A 24,151-nucleotide genomic window follows, 5' to 3' on the forward strand; every position below is an offset into this window, starting at 1 on the left:
TCATGCTAAAACTATTTTATTGGGTTTCTACTTTCAGCTCTTTCCATAAATCACTCCAYAGACTAACACTATTACAATCCCATAGCAGGATAAGGCTTCATCAGGATATTACCTTTCCACGCAGTCTGACAGCCTGGATGTTAAGTTGGATGCTGGAGCATCATGGCCACCTATTGCATACAAGAATCCGTTCCAGGTGGTTACACCTACACCACCTCTTCTTTTTGACATCTGGGCACAGAGAGTCCATTTGTTTGTATGAGGATCAAAACATTCTACAGACTTAAGACAAGAACTTCCATCTCGACCACCAACTGCATAAAGCCTACAAAGTTAAAATAAAAAAAAAGAAAATAAATGTTGTCTGAATAAGACAGTTTCTAGTGAAAAAAGGATTGAAGGATTTCCAAGCTTGTTAAGAAAGGAAGTTTAGGAGACTTTCAGCTTTCAGTAGACTGCTCTGTAGTGAAAACTCAGGTAAGATTTTGCTCCAAYCTTTTCCTACTGTAAAGATCAATGCATAATAACAATAATTTACAGAAAATTGAATATCTTTTGCACCATTTATGCCTATGCCTATAGCTAACAATTTCAAAATTACACATGTGACTTGCAGGATCAGAAGGACAAATTCAGTGGTGGATCTGTGCATGCACCAACTCTACCCAACCTCATCTTAGGTATTCAAGTGTTTTTCTGGACCTGGGATCTTAGTTCACGACTGACAGCACTATGTTAAATCCCTTACTCCCACTAGGTGGCCCAATTTGCTTAGTCCTAACGAAAAGGTTGCTGGCATTTGATACAAAAGATCTCAGCTATTTGGAAGAGCTGAAATTAATGCAAATAATCTGGTTTAGGAGGACTCAGTCACTGAYGAATCTTTAAAACTAAACAAATAATCAAATTTGACAAAGAGTTCTGTTCATTTGCTTATGAACAGAATTTATAAGCAATCTAGGCATAGCAACAGATATGTCCAACACTATTATTTGGAAAAGTAGGAACACAGAAGCCATTCTAAAAAGGAAGCAACGCATCAGAAGTAAAATCCAGTGAGAGATCACCTGAAATAACATTAATGAAATCCTTTCAGAGCCTAAGTATGGTTAAATAACCAAATAAACATTAGATACTGTATATAATGATAGTGTGAACACTTTACAACAGTTACCATGAAGCAGTATTCAAGATGTCCTCAGTTCGGACAATAGTAGTGTTTGATTTTTTAAAAATACTGACAAGAAACTTAAATACAAACATCTTGTAAGTATGGTTGATCTAGTYGTTCTCAGTAACAATTTAATGCTACCAACTGCTGTCTATCAAGAGAAATTATTAATAGTCATATAGGATGGTCCTGTAAATACATTAAAATAATGAGATTTTAAATTTGAAAACAGAAATTGCCTTCACATACTTTCCATTTAATATTGCTACACCAACAGTGCTCCTGGGAGTTGACATACTAGCTACGAAGTTCCACTGACGAGCCTGTGGATCCCATCTTTCTACTGTATTCAGATAGCTCCAGCCATCATGTCCTCCTACAGCGTACATGGGACCTTCCAATACAGCTACTCCTAAAAAACAGATATCGAAAACAATCGCTTCTGGATAAGAGGAATAAAGACCAGAATTTCTTAGTGACAGTCCACTGTGCACCATAAAACACTTTTTTAAAAAAAAAAAAAGAATTTGTCTTTTGGTAGCCAGTGCTACCAAATACAGTCTTCAATAAARTCTGAAGGAGAAAAGACATTGAATAAACAGTTGGCATTAAAACAAAATTTCCACTCCCCTAAACTTAATTTCTGAATGTTTTTTCAACCAATCCTAAAACAGACGACCTTTAAAAAATATGCAATTATCCTTTACAGAGCTGTACATACCAAGACCGTGACGATGAGTGGACATGGGTGGCATTACACTCCAAGTTTTTGATCTAGGGTTGTAACAYTCCACAGTATTCAATGTTTTCAGTCCATCTCTGCCACCAACAACATACAATTTGTCATCTAAGACTGCAACTCCAAACTGTAATCTTCGTCCGTTCATGTTTGCAACTGGAGTCCATGTGTTGGTACGAAGTTCATATTTTTCAATGCTTGTAGCTCCTGAAGGACAATATATGCAAGTTATATATGAAAGAAAGGTCTGATGTATTAGGATATTTTTTATTTCAGCAATATGCTGCTCCAACAAGACACCATGATATCTTGCATCATGTTCTCAAATCTGTGTAGACAAATAGTCTTTTTTTGACTTCCTCAGCAATTATCTGCACCATTACAAAGGACAACTTTCTTAGTGATTTTCAAGACAAAAAGCAGGGTTGTTTTTTTTTTTTTAATTTGCTTTTCAGAATAAGCCTTTAGAAATAGAAATATTAGGAATATAAAACAAACTATGTGAAATGCAATTATATATTGAAATCAACTGTTTTGTAATATTACACCAAAAAAACTGAAGGTATGTGCCATGAAGTACTGAAAACCAACTTTAAAACAACAAATTAAAGAAAACACTTTCTCTGCCATCTTTCCTAACTTGCCAGATTCCTTCTTTTTACCATTAAGCAGCATGAAAGTTTCTATGGAAAAGATAATCCAAGTAGTTGTGACAGAATTATTTAAAAATTAGTCAAAATATTTTACTATTTTGGGGTTTTTTAAAAGCATATGCAGGTCACCTTTTTGCCCTTTCAGTCTTCTTCCTTTTCCAAATTACTGCCCACTCAARTAAATAAAGATTAGTTTTCATTCAATTAAACACTTCACTACTCAGAAATCAGCTATTCCTTCGGTAATTTCAAATCACAATTCTAGATTCCAGAATACTGACAGTATTATCAAAGATGTATAGGCCTTTTTAACCTAAGAAACAGTAAGCACTTTAGATATTTCATGTTCTGTACTACAGAATCATTGAATTTTAGATTTAACATGTAGTAAAAAAATCTATCAAACATTTCTTTTAAAAATAACCAAAACAGCTCATCAACTAAACATTATATTAAGCCAATACCTTTTGTTGCATCCATTCCTCCAACTGCAAACAAAACGCCCACTGTAGATTTTCTAGGTTTGGTGCGAGGGCTTTGCAACATAGGTCGTCTCTCTGGCAACAGATGGTACTTCATTGCTTCCATAATGAGTTTTTGACATTCAATGTCATCCCTAAAGAGTGCGTTGTTCTCCATATCTGCCAGAAACTGTRAAAAAGAAAATCAAACAAGCTGTATTGCTATAAACCACATGAAGAATAAAGCCATGATTACCAAGAYAATATTTTATGCAAACACTTCCACTGCCTGATTTAAGATATCTGTATTTTCAAAATGGTCATACAAAAAAGGCTAGGGTAAAATAAAATTTTAATAAATAGAACATTCACATTTTAAGCTAAACCATTAARKAAATAAATAAATATTAAAAAAGGKAGGCCATCTGATCTTCATGGATGATTTAAGCTTGATAGTCCAAAGGAAGGAAACATAATCTCCTCAGGTTTCAGTGCCTTGCAAGAATGTTCAAGAAAATGGAAACATGCTCTGGGTATRTAAGTCAGTTCAACCTCATGCTTTTATTCCCAAATCTGCCCAATGCAGAGGTCTGCAACAGCCCTTTCAGCACAGGCTGAATATTWTAATATGTATTCTGTTCCTCACTCTGACAGTGACTCACATCACAGTGCATCACTTAATAYAAGCCTTTGTTAAAATTTTTATATCAAGCGTGCAAGCAAATTTGGCAACTTTTAAATCTTAAATAAAATTCAACTGAAGACTACTAATAAAAGTTTTTAAGTTCAAAGACTTTGGAGTGGTATGGAGTACTCCATATTTATCACACTGCAGGAATAAAAGCAATTATTAGTAAGTTGAGAGTCACAACTCTAATTATTAGAAGTCTGAACAATTGGCATTTTTCTGAGCTGCACAACATGGCATGAATAACAGAGAGAGAAGCAAATGAAATGCCCCACTGGGACTTGGACAGCTGTCAGAAGAAGAAAAAGAAGGCAGATGCCTTGAAAATCCAAAATCCAAACACTTCGTAAATACTAGACATGCAAGTGTACAAACCAGAATGAGGTGTCATTGTTAAGCTGTTGACAGCCAGCCAATAGGAGATGTGACAAAACTGCTGTGACATCAGCCATCAGAAGTACTAAAGGGACTCTCTGTGAAATAGTTGTGCACAATATGGTCTGAATACCCCTGGCTCAAAGCTGCCTTAGGGCTGCAAAGTGGCAAATACAATAACCATGGTTCCAGAAAAGACACTGCTAAGTACTGATTCTTAAACCTAAACATCTCAGTACCAGGCAAATCAACACAAAATATGACAGAAAACAGAATTAACAATCACAGAGAGTAAAAAACTTTTCCAAAGCCCTTCATCAGTGACTTTTCAGAACACTGAGACTTTTGCAGCATTTCTCTAATTGGCTAAAGTTCTCTTTACTTAAAGAGCAAATGAAAAGTGTTCTCATGTAAATTAGTAGAGAGAACTTAATCTCATTCTTTATTTTCAAACCTCCCATTGTTTCTTCTTTTGACCCAAAGCACCACTTGTATCACTTCACAGGGACACTTTGTGATTMTAAAATAATAAACTAAAAGCTGTCTTTTAACTGCCAGTGTGCAATGCTATAAAATCRCACACAGTTTAATAAAAAAGACATCAATTAATTACTGTTGTCCAAAATCAGACACTGTCATAGCTGCATGCAYGAAAACTAAGGCTTGTACATAACATGAACCAATTCAGACTTTAAAAATATTTTTCTGATGGACAAGCAGCATTTAACATTTAAAGCAACTGTGTGAATGTGAGTTCTGCATTAACCAAATGCAACCTACATTTTCTACAGTTTCTAACCCACTCAACCTATAACGAATTTCTCTCAGCAGAGTCTCAGTCTCTGAAAGCCACTTTATTTCACTTAAAAAGAAATGTAATCTAGCCTGTAGGCTCTTGAAAGTAAAACTACTAGAAATATTCTTCACTCAAACTTGGAATGGGCTTACTAAAMCAAAAGCAAATGTTTTCCAAGTTTTATTATTTACATAGCTCCTTGTGCTAAAAGCATTTCTAACAACATTTACAAATGATATGCTAGCATGAAATCATAGTAACTGTAAATCTGATAAGGAGAAAGATATTGCAAACACTCCAGAACTAAGAATTTCTGTCTAAAAGGAGTCTGAGCCACTTTGTAATTCAGAAATTGCTAAATCATCTTTTTATTATTTACTAGAGATGTAATATTTGCCACCATACAGCTTAAGAGGCTGACAAATATTCATCTTTAGCAAAAGGAAACTTACAAATATTTAGGACACTGYTTGAAATAATCAGAGAGATGACAGAAAGCTATCTACAAAGAGATGAATAAAACAAACCAAAAAACCTGACAATTCATTATGGTTTCTTTTGCWTCTATTGTTACAGTTTCACAGTGTTTTCTGAAGATTTTTTAAAATATATCTGCATCTCTGCATGCAACATTATTGATTTCAGCAAGTTGCTCAATTTTTTAGATTGATTACTTTCAAATATCTTTAACTCATCAACCATAAAACTGAGAAGCTTTTAATTATGTTATATTTGCTGTCAGATTGCCTAATTTCACATGATCATGAAGAAAAACATGATTCTGAAAATATTAAGACTGTTTTGGGCACTTGAAGTAAGTTTACTCATCCACTAATCATTTCCATTTTAAAATTACAGCTTTAGCACTTTAATTTGCTAAAGAAAGTAATAAATACAAATTGTATTTATTTGTTTTAAAAGTGTAAGTRTATATTTGGAGAGGAGATGAAAAATTAAAGATAAAATAACAAGCAAAATATAGTTTTGCTTTTGTGTTTCATCTTGCTATTTTCCTGATCAGTTACTAAGTGAACATAATTTGATTTCAGTTCATGTTACTGGGATAAATTCTGTACTTTCAGTTTCTAAAGATGTTTCAATTACAGCCAGTTAAGTAAAAGGAACACASCAGAGGTTACGTAGTTATCAATTAATTAAATGTTCAATTAAAGAATTATTTCCTCCTGGTCAATTGGCTTACACTGAATTATGTTTCTAGAAAAAGTGAAATACAAAGTCAAGACCACAAATGAGAAAATCCTACTTTTGAATATATAATAATCAGTATGGAAATAAGTATTAAAATGCTTGGTAGTGAATTTAATAATCCAGCAAGAGGACATCAGATTAGAGGTAATATACAGAATGCASTACATGTTATTTATCACCATAAATTAACTGAACTCCATTTTTATTGTGTTAATGGATTTTACTTTTTTTTTTTGGTTACATAAAAGTCCTATTTTCTTCATTTAAGCGAGAGAGAATTCTCACTAAACATACTGAAAACCATAAAGCAAAATCCTCTGACTGTATAGTTAGTGTTAAATATTACTAAAGAAGGTCCAATAAAGAAAGGAAAAAACAAATAAAAATAATCAAACCTAGTTTACAAATTTGCTATCAGGTAGTGAATCACAGAATAAGCTGAGTTGGAAAGGACCCACAAAGATGATCAACTCCAACCCCTGGCACCCCAAARGATATCCCCAAGAACCACACCATTTGCCTGGGACTATTGTCCAAATGCTTCTGGAACTCTGTCAGGCTGGTCTTGTGACCACTTCTCTGGGGAGGCTGCTCCAGAGCCCAAACACCCTCTGTGTAAYGAACCTTTTTTTAAYATCCAACCTAAAACTGTCCTGACATAGCTTCAGGTCATTCCCTTGGGTCCTGTCCTGGAGCCCACAGAGATCAGTGTCTGCTCCTCCTCTTCCTCTCATGAGGAAGTTGGGGACTGCAGTCAGGTCTTCCCTCAGTGTCCTCTTCTCCAGGCTGAACAGACCAAGTGCCTGCAGTCCCTCCTCATAGGGCTTCCCCTTAAKACCCTTCACTCTCTAATGGTTTAATATCTTTCTTACACTGTGGTGCYCAAAACTGCCCCCAGCACTTGAGGTGAGGTCATCCCAGGTCAGAGCAGAGTGGGACAATCCCCTCYSYTGCCCGGCTGGYGATGCTGTGCCTGACGCCCCCAGSAYAGGGTTGGCTCTCCTGGCTGCCAGGGCACTGTTGACTCATATTCAATTTGCTATTTAYCAGAACCCCCAGGTCCCTTTCCATGGCACTGCTTTCCAGCATTTCATTCCCCAGACTGTACATGCAGGGTTGCCATGCACAGAGTCCAGCACCTTCCCTTGTAGAACTTTATAAGGTTGGTGAGTGCCCAGTCCTCTAACGTGTCGAGCTCTCTCTGCAGAGCCTCCCTGCCCTCGAGAGAATTAACACGAGAATAACAAGAATAGTCATTCCTACAGGACTAGGAAAACTTAATTCACARCTATTTAAACAAACTGAGCCCAAGGCTTCCTCAGTATTTTGTATTAATGCTCAAGAGGAAGAAAAAGTATTGACTGGGAAGAACAAGAAAWACCTAATGATGGCTTATCAAGAGTTACTAGAAGAAAACTGACTCCAAAGAATTAATTCAAACTGCATTTCCTAGCTATAACTATATTCAGAAAATGTAATGAGCCAAATAAACCGTGCAAATTCCATACAGAAGAAATTTTAAAAGGACACAGCTTCTAGTGACAAACATATCCTTGATAAGCATTTTTATAGGCATGAAAAGCAACATTTTTTCTAGAAGCTCCCACCACTTCTTGTGTCCTAARATCAGAATATGCTAGAGTTCACAAAGAGGCACAAACTATCATGCCTACACAACATGCTAAGTCCTTACACGCATCTCTAAGAATCCAAATGGCTATGATTTTATGATTTGTCATTATCAATATATTTATGCTGCAGACATTCTGCCCACTGTAACCGTGGTATAAACTAGAGAGGAATGGAACAATTTACTTGTGGAGCAAGCAGAGGCAGTCTAATGTAAGCCAGGAGTTTACTGAGATCTTTCCTTCTTTGTTCCAAATCATGTCGAACCCATGTAAGCAGTGCATTCAGTATAGTTTCTTCATTAGGAATATTCATGTCATCACTTGCTAAAAGCTTAGCAATTTCAGTGGCTGGCAATAACAGAAATTCCTGATTTCTAATTACTTCCATGAAGTTTTCCTGAAAAAGAAAAGTATTTTAATAGAGGCAACATCATACTTGGAAGACATTTTATGGAACACCTACTGTATCTTCCCCCCTTTTCCCTCCCTTCATGCCATCTCTCAGTTGTCCCACTGGACTACTGACCTGTGAGAAGACAAAAAAAATAAAGGTACTGAATTATTTTCACCCCGACCATTTCCCTAACTCAATCATTCAGTCTCACAGATAGATGTGCTGAAACAACTGAAGCACAACATGCTACAACTGGGCACATGTAACACTTTTCATTACTGCTAGAAGAAATGTGTCATTAAGTTTTCAGAAGAAATAAACAACACTAAGAATTTTATTGTTGATTTTAAATGGATCATTTTAAGTTTATTTTACTATTTTGTAGGTTTTGTACAGTTCATCTGATTTGACTGGGGAGCAAAACATACAAAGAATCCACAATATTACATATGCCTTGCTACGCTAACAGTATTTACTTTGATAGGATTAAATCTTCTAATTTTCATCTTGTCATTTTCAGCAACAAATCCTTACTTCATTGTAAGAAATTCACAATATGTAACATCCTACACTGATACCCAATTACTTTGTAACATGAGGACTTTCAGCATATTCTGTAAGGATTCTGAACAATTTAGACAGAAATAGAGGAAGTATTGTAGAAACACAATCAGCACCATGAATTTACAGTGAAAAATGTAAATGTAACAGAAAAGGGTGATGTCATATCTATCCTCTTTCCCCATATACCTTTACAAGGTAGCAAAGAAAAGCAAAAGCAAAACAAGCAAAAGCAAAAAAAAAAGCAAAATCAAAACATATTCTTGTATTTGGTAGCTCAAAATCCAACTTAACTCATACTCAAAGCTGAGAGTAATTTCACGACAATAACAGTGTTACAATCAATTTATTTAATGCACTGTGGATTGCTAGATAGCCAGSTAACAGGATGCTAGTTTTGGTCTGGCATCACATGCACCTCCAAAACACCTGGAGAGCAAAAATGTGTTAKGTCCACAAACAGGGAAGTCTAATTTGGCCTAATAAGAATATAAGACTTACTTAGCGTTTTGTTTAATGATTTAAAAAGAAAGAATTGCATGCTAATAAAAATACTGTAGATTAGAAGCACATGTGGAAAAAAATAGGATTTTTATGTCAAAAAAAGGGAGAAGCTTGCAAGAAGAAGCAAGAGATGMACTGCAAAACAGATCCGAATTTAGTATTTAAAATGGCAACAAAAATGACAGTACAGTTTGGCATTATATATGCAATAGGCATCATGACAACAAAGAAAAAATGTTAACACTTCTTTTTTTATTGCTTGGTCTAATGCKTTCAAAGCTATACCTGAGTACTCCAAATATATTGATTAATAAGAAAAAAAAAAAAAGAAAAAGGTGAGCGAAGAGGAAAAAACTAATTCAGTGTAAACAGTCTACCTCACATGAAAGCCAGATGTATATAAGATGGCTACAAGATGTGTAGTGACTCCACTCTATGGGTAATTCTGAAAATCAGGAAAATAACTGAAAATGTACTGATGTTATACATAATTCTACTTGCAAATGGAATTTGGAAAGAAAACTTTTACATTTAATATCTGAAAAGCTTTCCTACAAGAAAGATCCAATTGTTTACACAAAAGAAATACTTCAAGTGAAAGTTACAGTACATTAGAAGGGAGATAGTTATCTTTTCCTCTTTAATTAATTTAATTATTTGTATTATAAAACAAAAGTTAAAATGATCAAATATATGAATTAAAAACAGTGAAGGGACTGTACCAATATCTAGAAGCACAACACATGCACTGCTGTTTATTTCACCCTGATATTGAATGCCTGGCAGTAAGACTGAATCTGAGAAGTGATCAAAATTATTTCCACAGTTTAAACATGCATTGAAGAATTCATATTGCACTGAGTTAATTTTTTCCACTGGCTGCTTTTTTGTTGGTTTTCTGCACTAGAGAGTATGCAAGCTGGACATGCACTTTTAGTTTTGCTGATGAACAGGCAGTGAGCTCTGGCAAAGAGAAATGCCAACACTTACTACCTTAAACCTTCCAAATTGTCTATCCGGGTCACAGGAAGAGGAAGGGGAAAGCACTTGCATGAAAAGTTCTTTTGTCTCTGGAGGCAACAACAAGCTGATCTTGCATAAGTCAGTCAGGGGTCCTCTTTGGAAAGATTTTTTCCAACTGGATTKCATCACTTCAACAGCTGTTATGTGTAAAAAGACTGATTTTCCTTCTTGTTGCTTGCAGACCATTGCTTTCTGATGGGAACAAGCTCAACTTCCTCTTGCTCCCATTCTATTTTTAAAGCAGAGACTCCTTTTGAGCAGAGTATCAAAGTATTCCACTGGGAATACAGGCACTCTTTGTCCTATGTCTGGGTTTTTTTATAATCAGAATCTGACAATTCCTCTTCCTCTACAGAGATTCTGAAGACAAAAAGAAGGAGCCAGTTTATCACCTAGCATTCTTAACCTCCTCATTAGGATTTTCTTTCCTTCTTCTTATGGGAACTCTCTCTGGAAGAACAGGATATTTCAGAGAACAAATGGTCTGCAGTTTCAATCCCTTGCTTTCTGGTCCTGAAAGTAAACAGTTTTCCAACCCCAAAATTAGCTCCTCAAAGAGCTTGGAAACTATCAAATTAGTAGCTTGAGGTTTATRTATTAGCTAAGACAGGGACATGCAGTCCTCATGCTCAGTGCTGGATACTGCTCATTCACATAACCTCAAATTCATCCTTCAGCAACTGCAGAGTAATACTGATATTCTTAACCACAGATCTGCCTTGAACTTGGTATAGAGCAAAAAAAATATTAGGAGCACATAAAAAATAATATATCATGATACGTATTTCTAAATGATACTTAATCCCTACAGAGGGATGSAATGAGATGATTAGTCTCCCTGTACACTGTGTCAGGATTAAAACCTTGGAGAGCACCTGCAGGCTGAGAACTGAGGCTGCCCAACAGGCAGCTTTAACCACAGGGCTATGCTTACACTTYGAACTTGGGCAGCCAAAAAAACCGAGAGGTGCTTGACTCACAGGATCTGAACAAGAGCCAACAGGGAATGTAATTCTGTCTGCTGGCTGCTTCAGTCTCCTGGTCAACTACAGCATGAATTCACTAAGAATTGAGCTGTCTGACTTTCTGGCAAACTATTAATAGTCAAACAGATGTCAGATACCACCTACTTTACTTTTACTCAGATTTGACTGATGTGTTMACCAATAAACCAACCTAATGTTTTCAGTGTGTCCAGGGTCTTTTTAGAGTACAGCTATTGTAGCTTGACTACTCACTGCACTTTGTGGATTTCAAAACAGGYTGAGCAGCATGCGGAAACCCATTCAGCCTTGACAAGGCAGTACTGATCTATKGTGCTAGGCAGGACTGAGGGAACTTGAAAGACAGAAATATCTGTTTTCACAGGTGAAATGCAAGTGAATGAATATTGTCAAAGTCAGTTGATTACTGAGCAGGACATTCTGGACTGCAATTTCAGGTGCAARAATGTCAAAGCCTTGTTTTAGGCATTATAACAATCTTTGGTTCTGGCCCTTTGTGGAGAAAAAAAGTATTTAAATTTCTCCTCTCTTCATGCTTCAAATTAACAAAAGAAAAAACTGTCCTGGCTGCTGCAAGGAAAAAAAAAGAAGACAAATTAACTCTCTTTAATTCCTCCTTCCAAATCATAACTCCACATTGCAATGATTTTTTGTTACCCAGCTACCTCTTATGGGAGAAAGCAAGTCCCTCACACCTTTTCTTTTGCCAAATACCTAGTTTCTATGCTTGGACCCAATATATTACTCTGTTCTCCTAAGTTTTTCTTATAAACATCCATTGGCATGCTCAGAAATCACACAAACTCGAAAACTAATTTTATCTGAATTTTGTAATACTGTCACTGCTCATATACTTCTGAAGACTTCTGATGAAAATCAAAATGACTTTTCACTCTGCTTTAAGGACTCCTAGCTGAGCAACAATGATTACACAGGGACTGACTCAGGCACTATCACACAAAGTTTAGAATGTCTGCTTTTTCTTTTTTGGTTGTAAATCACAAAGTCAAAATCTGGTTGAAGAAGCTACTGACACTTGCCTAAGAATACCTCACTACTTACCACAGATATTTCATGTTCTGGAAATGATTTTTTCTCATCTCAAATTAACTTCCCTTTTGTTTATTTTTTTTGTGGAAAAGGAACTATTGGTTTTCATTCAAGGTACACTATCAATTATTTTAAACAAACAAGATATCAAAAAGGGGTGTTTCTTTTGACTTTGAAGACAATAATAAAAAAGACACAGAAAGCATTTTGTGCAAAAAAGGCCTTTACAGATATAATATTGGACTGTCTAATAAGACTCCTAAATTTGTAACTGTTTCTCCCCAACACTATATAAAAACTACAGCAAAACAGAATAAACTTTGTTTAAAGGACACCTTCACTCAGACACTTCTAGTGATTCTATCAACTATTTTAAAAACCTGTGATATGTAAAAATCAGASTCACTCTTTACACAGCATTAAATCCACTACTAATCACTTCCGTTCAGGTTTCACGTCATGTATCCTTGAGGATTTTTTCAAGCTTTCATTTGTGATGTCAGAAATTGACCTGTTTTGAAACTGTTCCCCTCTGTAAAAACAACTTATCAACTGTACACATAGTAAGCAATAAAATAATGCAACACTTAATTCCTTTTAGCAAAACATACATCGGTAATATGAAGAAATGCAGCACTAATATCCTTCTTATTAAAATATTTTTTTAACCACCAATGCTTCCCAATGACTAATGAACTTTACTTAGACAGAACAAGCCTATTAACAGAGCTGGACCTAGTGGGATAATTAATTGATTCATCCTCCAGTTTAAATAAATGCTCCTTTCACCTGAATTTCAAGTCTTCATGTAAAGAGGTATTTTAATGAAGCAGATAAGATGATTTCAGACTTATTACATGTGTCATAAAAACATKTAAAACAAAGAAGTTGTTTTACTTGTAAAGAAAGTTAAATGACAATCAGGGCTTTTTTTCTGTCAAAGAAAAACGCATAGAAAATAATGTGTAAATTAAAATTTAGATATTTCATACTATTCACTACCTTCTACTACAAGTATTTTAAAATAACCAGAACTATAAACTATACTCAATATAATCCCATTCTATTCTATGTAGCCCAACACAGCATAAAAATAATTCCATTTTTCAAAGAGAATTTTGCCAGCTACTACAGGTGTACTTAACCCTTACACTCTAATACTTCTTAATGGAAAAAGCATCAAGTAGTTAGCACTTACTAGTGATGAACATTTTCTCTTTTCAAACAGATTTTAAGTGAATGAAATTATGTGGAGATTTATTTTAATTGAAAATTCAATTGGACTATACATTTCTATGCAGTTTCCATAGCAACACTCATTTCAAACTAAAGAAGCTGCTTCTCTATTACTCATTATTACTAAAATTCAATTTAATGTCTCTGTTGGAACAAAACAACATTAAAAGAGGCCTTGGGAAAAATCCATCTAGCACAACTAATTAGTTTTGAAAATTGCATTTTAAAATCCACCTAATTTGAATTTCATTCACATCAAAGCCTTTAAAAGCAACAATTTTGCCACTGAAGTAAACAATGGCCAAAAGGCACAGTACTATTTTCCTCTGGTCTGAACACAAGAAAGATAGGTGCTGTAAAACAATGGCTTTTAGAAAGTTCACAGTCCATACTTGTCCTAAGTCATGAATTTCCAGTCAGAATACTAAGACTGGAATACCAACATTCTCCTTTAAAGATGGATTAGTCTAATAATTCTTATTATTCTGATCTTGGCAGTCCACTTATAAGGGACATGACAATGGCCCAGACCAAAATATATGCTTATTCTGAAAAAGAACAAGTAGGTCAAAGGAGGGAGTTTCTCTTTTCACATATTTTTTTTATCACTGGACTCACTCAACATTAACTCTAATATTCCTCAAAAGCATAAGCCACATTTACTTCACTGTTTCACTGGACATTCTACCTAACTGCAGTTTCCTTATTTTTGTTTGTGCAACAATGAAGAACAGAAATATGTAAGTTACAATCTGCACATTATTTATTAATCTGCTTTGGTAAATTTCAGTGTATACATCATATTAAATATGTGAGACAGCCATTCATTGTGGAAGAACATTGTATCCTATATGAAAAAATCCATCTTAAACTGCAATACATACTAAACTAAATTAATTTAAGCCAAGAAGTAATTTTTTTTAAAAAAAGGTTTCAAACCAGCAAAACCTACAGCAGCAAGAGAAAAAGCCATGAATTTCTAGTACTAATTACAAGACTCAAATTACAACTCCTGGATCTAAGCCAATATCTTAATGGCAAGGTAATACCATGACACACAAGTAAATTAAGTACTATCTTCCTTTCCACATCTCTTATGCAGTATCTAAATGCCCTCATTCAGGTCCGAAGAGCTTACATAGGCAAAATTTTATCAAGAAGTGAGCAAAATGCCTCACAAAACTGCAAGAGGAGATCAACGACTTGCTTCAGAGATAGTTCTCCTGCCTTGTTCTGATAACTTTACTAAAATACACTTGTGAGAAGTAAAATAAGAAAATTTTACATTAAAATAAAGGATGACTATTAAGCAGATGAAGTTTACTTAAGTTGGCAGGTCTGACTTTCTATAAATTAACTCTGAAAATAAAATTGGTGAATTTGTATTTAGTTACATATTGCCTAGCCTAAGATTAAATTCTTTAACGCCTGACATCCCATTGCTAAGATATTAAGGATAATGCAGAATCTATTTTGCTGAATGCCCAAATTCATACCCCAAGTACAACTTAGAACCTGATTCAAAAAAGGAACTCGACACTTCCATTCAGTAACATGTTCTTTTTGAATAGGTGATGGCAGCTTGCGCACTGTGAAGTCTGTAGTTTTTGACTGTCACAAACAAGAACAAGCTTTCATGTTACTTTATTAAATGCATACCACAGAATCCCACTTCTGTTACAGGGAACCATTAGTGCTTGCCTATTTCCTTCCAATTCTAAACCAGCAACTTTACAGTTATTTTGTCATTTTTCATCATGGGAACRTACGTGCATTATTGTTTGAAAATGATGAAGGCATTCTATGGAAAAAAACATTATTACTATATTTAGAAAGACATTCTGTATTTTCMCTACCAAATAAAGCAGATGACACTTAATGTAACAACATACCATAGTGTAATTGTGAGCCACCTTGTGCAAGTCAGTGCAACCCTGCGCATCAGCGAAAGATCGGATTCCAAGGCAATTGGATGGGTGAAGCTGCTTCATTAGGAATTTACAGCATGCTTCTACAACCTGAGAGAGCTGGAGAAGGCAAGCTGTAGACAACAGGCACTCTATGTTATCTTCTTTTAATTCAAGGCGACCTAGTAACATCAAAAAGAAGATCACATCAGTTTTCTCTTATAATGTTATAAATTCCCTAAAACTCCAAGCCAACAGAATTATTTACAGATTATATGACAGAATAGAAGGCTTAGTAAACACCACCCTCAGCATTAGATAACTGTTTTCAAAATTAGTATTTATAATGATGTAAGGAAAGGGAATTCTAATGAGATTCTTTTTTTTTGTCAGTCATGACACTTTTAATAGTTTCTCATAATTTGTTAACTAASCAAATATAGTATTATCAGAAAAACTTTATCCTATCAGGTTGTCTCAGGTCACAGCAATGAGACCTTACTGTGGTCTACAGCTTTCTCATCAGGGAACGGGTGAGGTAGGAACTGATCTCTTCTCTCTGCTGACTGGTGACAGGAGCCACGGGAATGGCATGAAGCTGGGTTGGGGGAAGGAGGCAGCAGTGGGCTAGGTGGGATATTAGGAGAAAGTTCTTCATCCAGAGGTGGTTGGGCACTGGAACAGGCTCCCCAGGGAAGTGGTCACAGCACCAAGCCTGACTGAGGAAAGTTTGGAAAACTCTCAGGCAACTTGGTGTGATTGTTGGAATGTTCTAAGCAGGGCCAGGAGTTAGGCTTTGAGAATCCTTGTAAGTTGCTTCCAACCTCGGATATTCTATGATTTCTTTTATTAATTTATATGAAATTAAATAATGTGAATAATTTGCAAATACTATTTGAAATCTAGTAATGGAATACAATGCTCCCATGAGGACAATTCACTAGATGAAATCCCTGTTAGATGAAATTTTCCATTTTCACTTCAATTATAGACGAAATTTTCAATTTCACCTCAATTACCTGTATATGCATAYTGAACTAGAGCCCACAATGCCTTTGGCTCCACACCTTCCATCTTGATTTCTTCCTGTCTTGCTTCTCTTACATCATTAGTGAACATTGCTGCAAAGTAGTCCGAAACAGAGGAAAGAACCAATCTGAGTATGACAGGCAGAAGAAAAGGAGAGAAACAGAGAGGAAAAGAAAAAAAAACTTAGTCAGCCTGGTGTTTGTTAATTTATGATTCATTACTTTGCCCTTTGAAGAAACACTGTAGTGAGAAAAACATTTAAAAATTGACAAAGTGCTCCATGCTCTAGTTTCTTTATATGAATAATGGAGTATTGATACGAAACCTGCATTTGCTACTGATCTAAACTAATTACCCTTTCAAAGCTCAATGACTTTTAATAGCCAACACAGACGTAAACGCCCCAAAAATCCACATATATTGGTAATTGAATATAAATACATAGATTATCTAAATAAAAATCTTAAATTGACTTCCATTTCTGTTATGCCAGACTCTTCTTAAAATGTGAAAGAATGACTTACCAGTCCTTTTCAAAGTGCTTTAAAATGCTTTTAGTCTTGGTGCACACATATACATTCAATCGCTAATACTGATAACAAAACTTGGCACAGTAAATGTGGAGATGACACASAGTAATCCCTTTTGTGGGTATGTATTTAGGCTCTTTTAACAATCCTGACTGTTCTAAGATACTACGTAAGTAATATGTTAGTGCACAATGCACATTTCTTTGGATTACTGACAGTAAAACACTCACTACAAATAATAATGCCACTCTGCAAAATGTGCAAGGATTTCAATGTTTCAGCATGTGTCCAGAGACTAGAGTAAAAGAGAAAATTATATGAGGCAGGAATATGAAACCTACTATAACTATTCAGGAGGACTGCTGGTCTCTCTCCTAAAAGACCTCCAGGAATGGCCTTGTGGTTTGGATCAATTTTTGTGCTGCAGCAGCTCACTGTTGCCTTGCTCATGGGGAATTCAATATAAATACACTTGGTATACCACATGATCTATACAACCAGCAAGCCCAAGAACCAAGCCTACTGCAAATACTTTAAACAGTCCATATGAATACATTCAATTAATCTAATAATTCAGGCAGTTATGCTGTGCTGAATCATTACACTGATGTGTTCAAATGATGGATCAGGAAACACAAAAAAGTAAAACTTATTGAAAAGATGATCACCAGTGCTTAGGGAGGGTTTGCAGGTACATATATAAAGTAATGAAATACAAGGAACTGTCTCTTAGTTAATTAACTGCAAAGTAACAAAATGTTAAGTAATTAATTTAATAACAGTTTTTTATTGTGATTTTTCTGATCATTAACCATTTGGTCAGGCTTACAGTAGGACAATCCTTTTTTCCTTGCTGCTAAGGCAACAGCGTAAAGAGTGCACGGGGAAAATATTAATTTTATTTTAAGACCCTGTATGATTGAAATTTTCTCAAAAGAAACAAAGTTCTGTTCCTTTGAAGAAATATGAAATTATGTTCTTGGACTAGGAGATTTATTCAGTGGCTGACTTGCTAAGAAAAATTAGAACTTTCTGTCCAGGTAGGGCTCRGGCATCACTTCCAGGCATTTTAAACCCAGGTTTAATGAAATCTGCATTTAAATGAAAATATTGCTTCCCAGAAATCTATAGAAGTGGAGTAAATTAGAGAGGAAATTCATGTAGGTATCAAGGGAGAATTTCTGCAACTGCTTTTGATGCTAGAATGAGATGACAAGACCAGATTTCTATGATACTCTACGTATGATACACTTGATGATATTCTCTTCTACAAAATAGGAGTTCTCACTGGAAGGCAAAGTGATTTGAATAACCCAAGTATCTCTGCAGGTCCAATTCAGAATTAAAAAAGGCAAACGAGACAACTTAACATATTCACATCTGGCAGTATTGACTTGGAACTTCTACACAGAACAGAGCTGGAAAAGGATGGGTCTTCTGCAACARGAAACAGAACCTAGCACTTCATTGTATCACAGTTTGGGGGTTAGTTTTTTCTTTTTTTTTCTTCCATCAGCAGTACAACTGGACTAGGTAGCTGTACTATTATTTAGAAAACATCTGGAGTGTACATATTTTAGCAACAACTGCTGAAGAAATGCTAAATAACATGAAGCTCCCAATGCCTTCTACTAGAAATTGGATATCAGCAGATTTCTCCTAGTAATTTCCAGACTCAAGAGTCCTTCAAAAGAAATTAACAGAAATTTAATCCATTTACTATATTTGCAAACATGTGATACATCCATGAGGAGGTATGCATGCTTCACAGTGGTAAGTGCTTTCCAAATTCCATATTCTTGACAGGGAATGTGAAGTCAAGAAGTAGTTTAATGCATGTAATTTGAAAAAGCACAAATTATGCTGAGAACAGTTTTGTAATAATTTCACAATGAAAAGCCTTAGAACAGGTATCCACACTTTTCTCTTAATTCAACTAATTTAGAAAAAAATAGTTCTTTCAAAGAAAGAAATGGGATTAAAATATACAGTGACTATACATCAAGGTGACACTGAGCTAGTATAAAAGAAAACAAAGGCAGATTTCAGCCAACTGGCTTTTTCTTGTCCTATATTTTTTCTGCCAGTCAATAAAAATCAATTACAGCTATATACATGTGATTAGATACTCATTTGTCCACTGATCTTTTAATCTCATAGCTAGTAACTTGTTTTTCTTCCAATTAAACTGCATTTCTACATACAGACTATAGAAAATGAAGCAAATAGTACCTTCATATAACTCAAGGATCCATGGAACTTTCCCCATCCATATTTGACCCTTTTGCTAAGAAGGCTCCTTTTAAAAAAGCCACATGACATGTATGATTTTTTGAAAGAAAATCTGTCCACTCACTGAAAACTGACTAAATGAGTATAAAAGCTACACTGATACTGACAATCTCCCTGTTAAATAGAGCCATCCTGGCTCTGTTAGCATTTAACAGAGTTACCTTGCATTATTTATTAAAATTTAAAATTAATGTGTTTCGCCATATCAAGAATTCACTTGAACTGTTGATGCTACAAAATACTGCGTTCCTCAGTTTAGAAACCAAACAAAACTATAAGTTGTGTTCAGTGTTTGTAGCCTTTTTTTGCCCCTAAGAGTAGTACGTCTTACATAACTSGCCCAAAAATCAGTATATACTGATATCAAAAGAGGTCTCTGAAGACTATAAAAGAACCAAACCACAAAACAACAAGAAAAAGCCTTAGTGCAGTTGGCACTGTATTGTTTGATTGTGGATGTTGAACATATTCACCTTTACTCTCCTTCTTACCTAATTACCAGATACTGCTAAATATTCAATTCTGCACACGTAAGATCACAAGAATTTGGCTACTGAATTATATGAAATAAGCTCCTCTTTTACARTGCGCAGGAAAAACAGAGAGAAAAAGGAACACATGAATATCAGATTTTTTCATCTAAGAGATCATAAGATGTCTGAACAATTAATCTCTCCGGAAAAACAGTCAACTCAACAGCTATGGTATAAATACTAACAAAATCTGGATGTTTCACTACGTTTCTCTGTTATTACAGGAGGCTCCAAGGCTACTGATGTCTTTAATTTCTGTGGTTTGTATTGATCCAAAATTAGATCTACCATGACAGCTTATSTTATTTTGAAGAATTTTCTACTGCGAGCCAGTAAAATATGTGGCACACTTAAAAAAACGTACATAYTGGAACTGCTACAAGCTGCATCATCTAGACAGTTTTCTAGGTCACTAAAGCATTACTACGTAAAATGATGACAGCTGCCAAACCTGGCAATTTACAGRTTTTATATCTCCCAAACCATCTCACCTGCCAGAATGAAGTGGAGCTGCTTAAGATCTGAAAGATAAAAGGGACTCTTCCTAGGCAGCTCCTTGTTTGTGGCTGTGTWACATCTGAAAACAGACCTAGAGAACTCACTATCAGCATTCATTAAAGTTGTAAGGTGATATTGAAGAGTTCGTGCTCTTTCAAACAAGCTTCCTAAACCCAAGAGTATATAAGGTTTCATTTGCCTTCTTTCCTTCTGTCTCATGTCTTTTGCATTTCTATCTTTCAGTGTCAACAGAAAGATAGACAACGGCTCTGCCCAGACTGCTGATTAAAGGATGTGGGGCAGCCTTTAAATGCCCTCTGGGCAGGAATTTACACGTACTTCTCTTGTATGAAATCAGTTATGATCAGTAGGTTACTACCAAACAAAACAAGCTTTYATCATGGATATAGCAGTTAGCCAAATGTAATAAACAGGAACATAATAAATAACAGAAMATTTGAAATTGCAGTGGACACAGAATAAACACCTGCTATGAAAAACTTAATTAATTAAAGTATGTAAAATTTCTTTATGGAACTACAAGCTAAAGGTGTGGGAATATAATACATTTCTTTCTAGTGCAGAATGGTCCCTTTTTCTGACTTACWTCTTGRCCTTGTAAATAAGTTTTTAGCTGTWATTTCAGCACAGAATGAGAAGATAAAGACTTTTGGAACAAGAGAGAACRACATATTCAGAAAAATCATGACTACTTGTGATGCTTTTATTTGTACTAGACTCACAGCCTGAATTCTTTGGATWGATTCTTCACAGTAATGTATTACCTGTGTTTATTATCAATGCAGACACCAAACTCATGTCTCTTTTCTCTAAAAAGCATGCAACATGCACCTCRGAACACTCAATAAAAGTAGAAACTGATAATTAAAAAAATACAGGAATTATTACAAACACCAGGTTCAAAACAGAAAATCTGAATACTCCTCTCTATATATGAACATGACTAATATTAATAATGAAAATTTTTCTTTCTTATTAGCTCTATGTGACTACACACTATGAAAAATCCTTATCTTTCTTAGGAAAAAACAGAGGAAAACAAAGCTGTCCAGTGTAAGCAAACTTTCTATTTTCTTACTCATCTTAGAATGCCAACCCATTAAGCTAATATCCACTTAATACATCTTTTGTTGCTTGTTTAGTCTAAAGACAAAATAATCACTGGTGTTCTGAAATGCACTGACTGATCCAGCTTGCAGTCAATACCAAAGAAATCAACTTGTTTGGAGGCAGCAAAAAATACCATAGAAGCTTTTTCTTATAACATTAGCTACTACAAGCACATAAAGAGAGTCACTCATCTAACTGAATTTCTACAAAATTTAAATCAAATTTAAGATTTGTCTTTATCTTTTACACTATGAAAAAAAATCCATTTTCAATTAGATAGTTAGGATCCACCGAGACTAAGACTGTAGTTATTGCTACATTTCTCAGTTGAAAACAAAACAGTAAGAGACAGAACTTACTACGCAAAAGGCAAAGCTTCTTTGTAAGTTGCTCCAATATTATAAAATGAACAAGGGAGAATCGTAAGCCTCCCACTTCCTGSTACAAGCACAAAGTGTGCTTCTTTGTCCTTAAGTTTCATGAATATTTAACACACCATAGGTGGACTACAGCAACATGTTTCTTCCAGAAGAGAAGACTAGAGCAAATAACAGGTAGTAGCATAAGCCACATGTACTACAGAAATAGATACAGTAGCAGAAACTGGAGAAGCAAAGTTGCTTCTCGAAATAAATGAGAAACAAGTGTAAACCACATTAAAGGACTTTTTAGCATATAGCCTGTTTATTTCATTGTAAATAAAATCTTCTAGCCCTCCCAAGATATTTATAGCTGTATCTGCACCCTTTCTACACATTTTTAACTATTATGTAAGCCACACTCCAAACATGTATTGCAAAGACGTTACCTTGGCTACATAAGGAAGTAATGTGTTTTTCCCACTATAATCACTATTTTTTCCTGYTTACACYGTTCTGAAGTTTTTTGACCCTTAATTACGTGCATGTGTGCTCACTAGGTGTGTGTGACTTCCCTGTTTTCATCTGGTTCATTCTTTCCACAGGTACAACACAGTTTTGCAACTAATTTGAAGACTGAATAAAATGAAGTCTCTGAGAGCAACAGCAAGTTACGGTTTAAATGCCTCCCTGATCCTCAGCTCAGTTCCCATCCCTGTGCTGTCATTCCCTCAGTTGAGTCAGCACAACAGCGTGGATAATATCCAAATAAAAGCAGAAATATGTTTTTTTAAGAAAAGTACCAACCCCCAACCAGCAAATCTTCCCATCYTTTTATTGCTATTACAGTATTGAGTTGTAGTCTTGCTTTGGGAGTAGGAATGAGCAATGGAAAACAGGAATGTTTTAGGATGTTATGTCTGTTGTAGACCTCAACTAAGGAAACCATAGCTTAATTATACCTTCGTTCCTATTTCAACTACAAATACTGTGCCTTAAATACCGTAATGTGCTTCAGTTACACATGGCTGTATTTTGCAGTCTTTGGTATTTTCCTAACTTTTAACTTTTAACTTTTAAGTGGCATGCAAATGATCTGTTAATTACACARATGATGGAGAGGGTAATGTTTGATCTAATTTAGACATCTAATACKGCCAGTGTTCAGCAGTCTCCTATCAAAGGACTCTCCTTAGTATGGGACCAAAAAAAGCTTTATGTGAACAGAAGACTGTCCTTATTGCTAATTGTGACTCCAACAACATAATTGATGGTACAAAGAAAAAGTTAAATCTAAGAAAAAAAATTTGCATCATTCTATGGTACAGAAACCACAACAAGTCTAATATTCTTGGAGTGTATTTGGGATTTTTTGGAGTTTACTTTTGTTATGCAAATATCGTAAGTATACTCGGAAACAAAAAGAACGTGACTTTTTTTTTTATTGGTAGTCCATGCAACAGACAAACTAACTTTTAGTTTCCAAATAAATTTTTAAAAAAACATATACCTGTTTAAAGTATTCTAAATAGTTTAGGATTTTTTGACTTTTTTTTTTTTTTAACATAACATGGGACACATTTTGTAGGTGCATTTGTAAACAATTATGAAGTTATTTCAAGTTATGATACACTTACCTGTGAGCAGGAATTCTACGATCACCAGCAACTAACACCACATCACATAGCTGATTGTGTCTAAGATAATTCTCCATCTTTTTAAAAGTTTGTTCAGCGTGGTTCAGAGCCTGAAAAAATTCATCTGAGGTACAGGGCTCCATTGTTTGACAAGATGATAAGGTGTGACTGCTGTTGGAGGTTCTGCTGAAGACAATAACAGAGATCTTAAGTCACACAATATTAAGGTGACATTTTATCTACAAAGGATAAAATAAAAATGACATTATTTTAAAATTGATATGCATGATTTGTTTTAATATATATTACCTTGCTATTTTATTTTTCTTCATATTCATACTTTCTTTCTCCCTCCAAATCTGGTCTAGACCCTTGTGAAAAAAGTATGACCATGTTGTACTCATCAGCTAAGAGGCACACAGAGATTAGCCCATCAGCTGTGTCTGCAGTACTGTCAGATGGTTGAGGAAGAACATCTACCAAGACCCTGCAAACTGAAAAATAATGGGAGGATGGCAATAAGGAACCAAACCCCTCCCTGCCATTTATGTTTCACACTGAGCCTAAGGCGGCTAGAACAAAATTCAGCAGATATGAAGCTGTTAAAAGCATGTGGACAAGCAGGGGAAAAAAAACCACAAAGAAACACACTGATACCGCCACTCTTATTGCACAAAGCTTTGTGTCTGAGATCTAGCACAGCAGAGTCAACAGAAGTGAAAAGCAGGTGGATGGGGAGA

At 35.2% G+C, this 24,151-nt stretch overlaps 1 protein-coding gene across 2 annotated transcripts in view; it reads right to left on the reverse strand.

The window, feature by feature from the left end:
- The window catches only part of KLHL5 (kelch like family member 5), a 28,732-nt gene extending 5,111 nt beyond the window's left edge, over window positions 1-23,621 (reverse strand). Inside the window, exons 1-8 of one of the 2 annotated variants that reach the window (XM_057371805.1) lie at window positions 23,412-23,621; window positions 16,422-16,558; window positions 15,388-15,584; window positions 7,908-8,120; window positions 3,028-3,214; window positions 1,893-2,117; window positions 1,421-1,583; window positions 113-325 (exon numbers count right to left, since the gene is read on the reverse strand). In XM_057371805.1, coding sequence (XP_057227788.1) covers window positions 113-325; window positions 1,421-1,583; window positions 1,893-2,117; window positions 3,028-3,214; window positions 7,908-8,120; window positions 15,388-15,584; window positions 16,422-16,558; window positions 23,412-23,554 — 1,478 coding nt within the window. In that variant the 5' untranslated portion in view covers window positions 23,555-23,621. Of the gene's footprint in view, window positions 1-112; window positions 326-1,420; window positions 1,584-1,892; window positions 2,118-3,027; window positions 3,215-7,907; window positions 8,121-10,175; window positions 10,719-15,387; window positions 15,585-16,421; window positions 16,559-23,411 lie in introns of those variants that run through there. The other variant, XM_057371806.1, reaches the window with a different exon arrangement.
- Window positions 23,622-24,151: the final 530 nt, after the last annotated feature.

The sequence above is a fragment of the Malurus melanocephalus genome, unplaced genomic scaffold (genome assembly GCF_030028575.1).
Source record: "Malurus melanocephalus ecotype Western Australia unplaced genomic scaffold, MMel_1.1 scaffold_157, whole genome shotgun sequence".
Lineage (NCBI taxonomy): Eukaryota > Metazoa > Chordata > Aves > Passeriformes > Maluridae > Malurus > Malurus melanocephalus.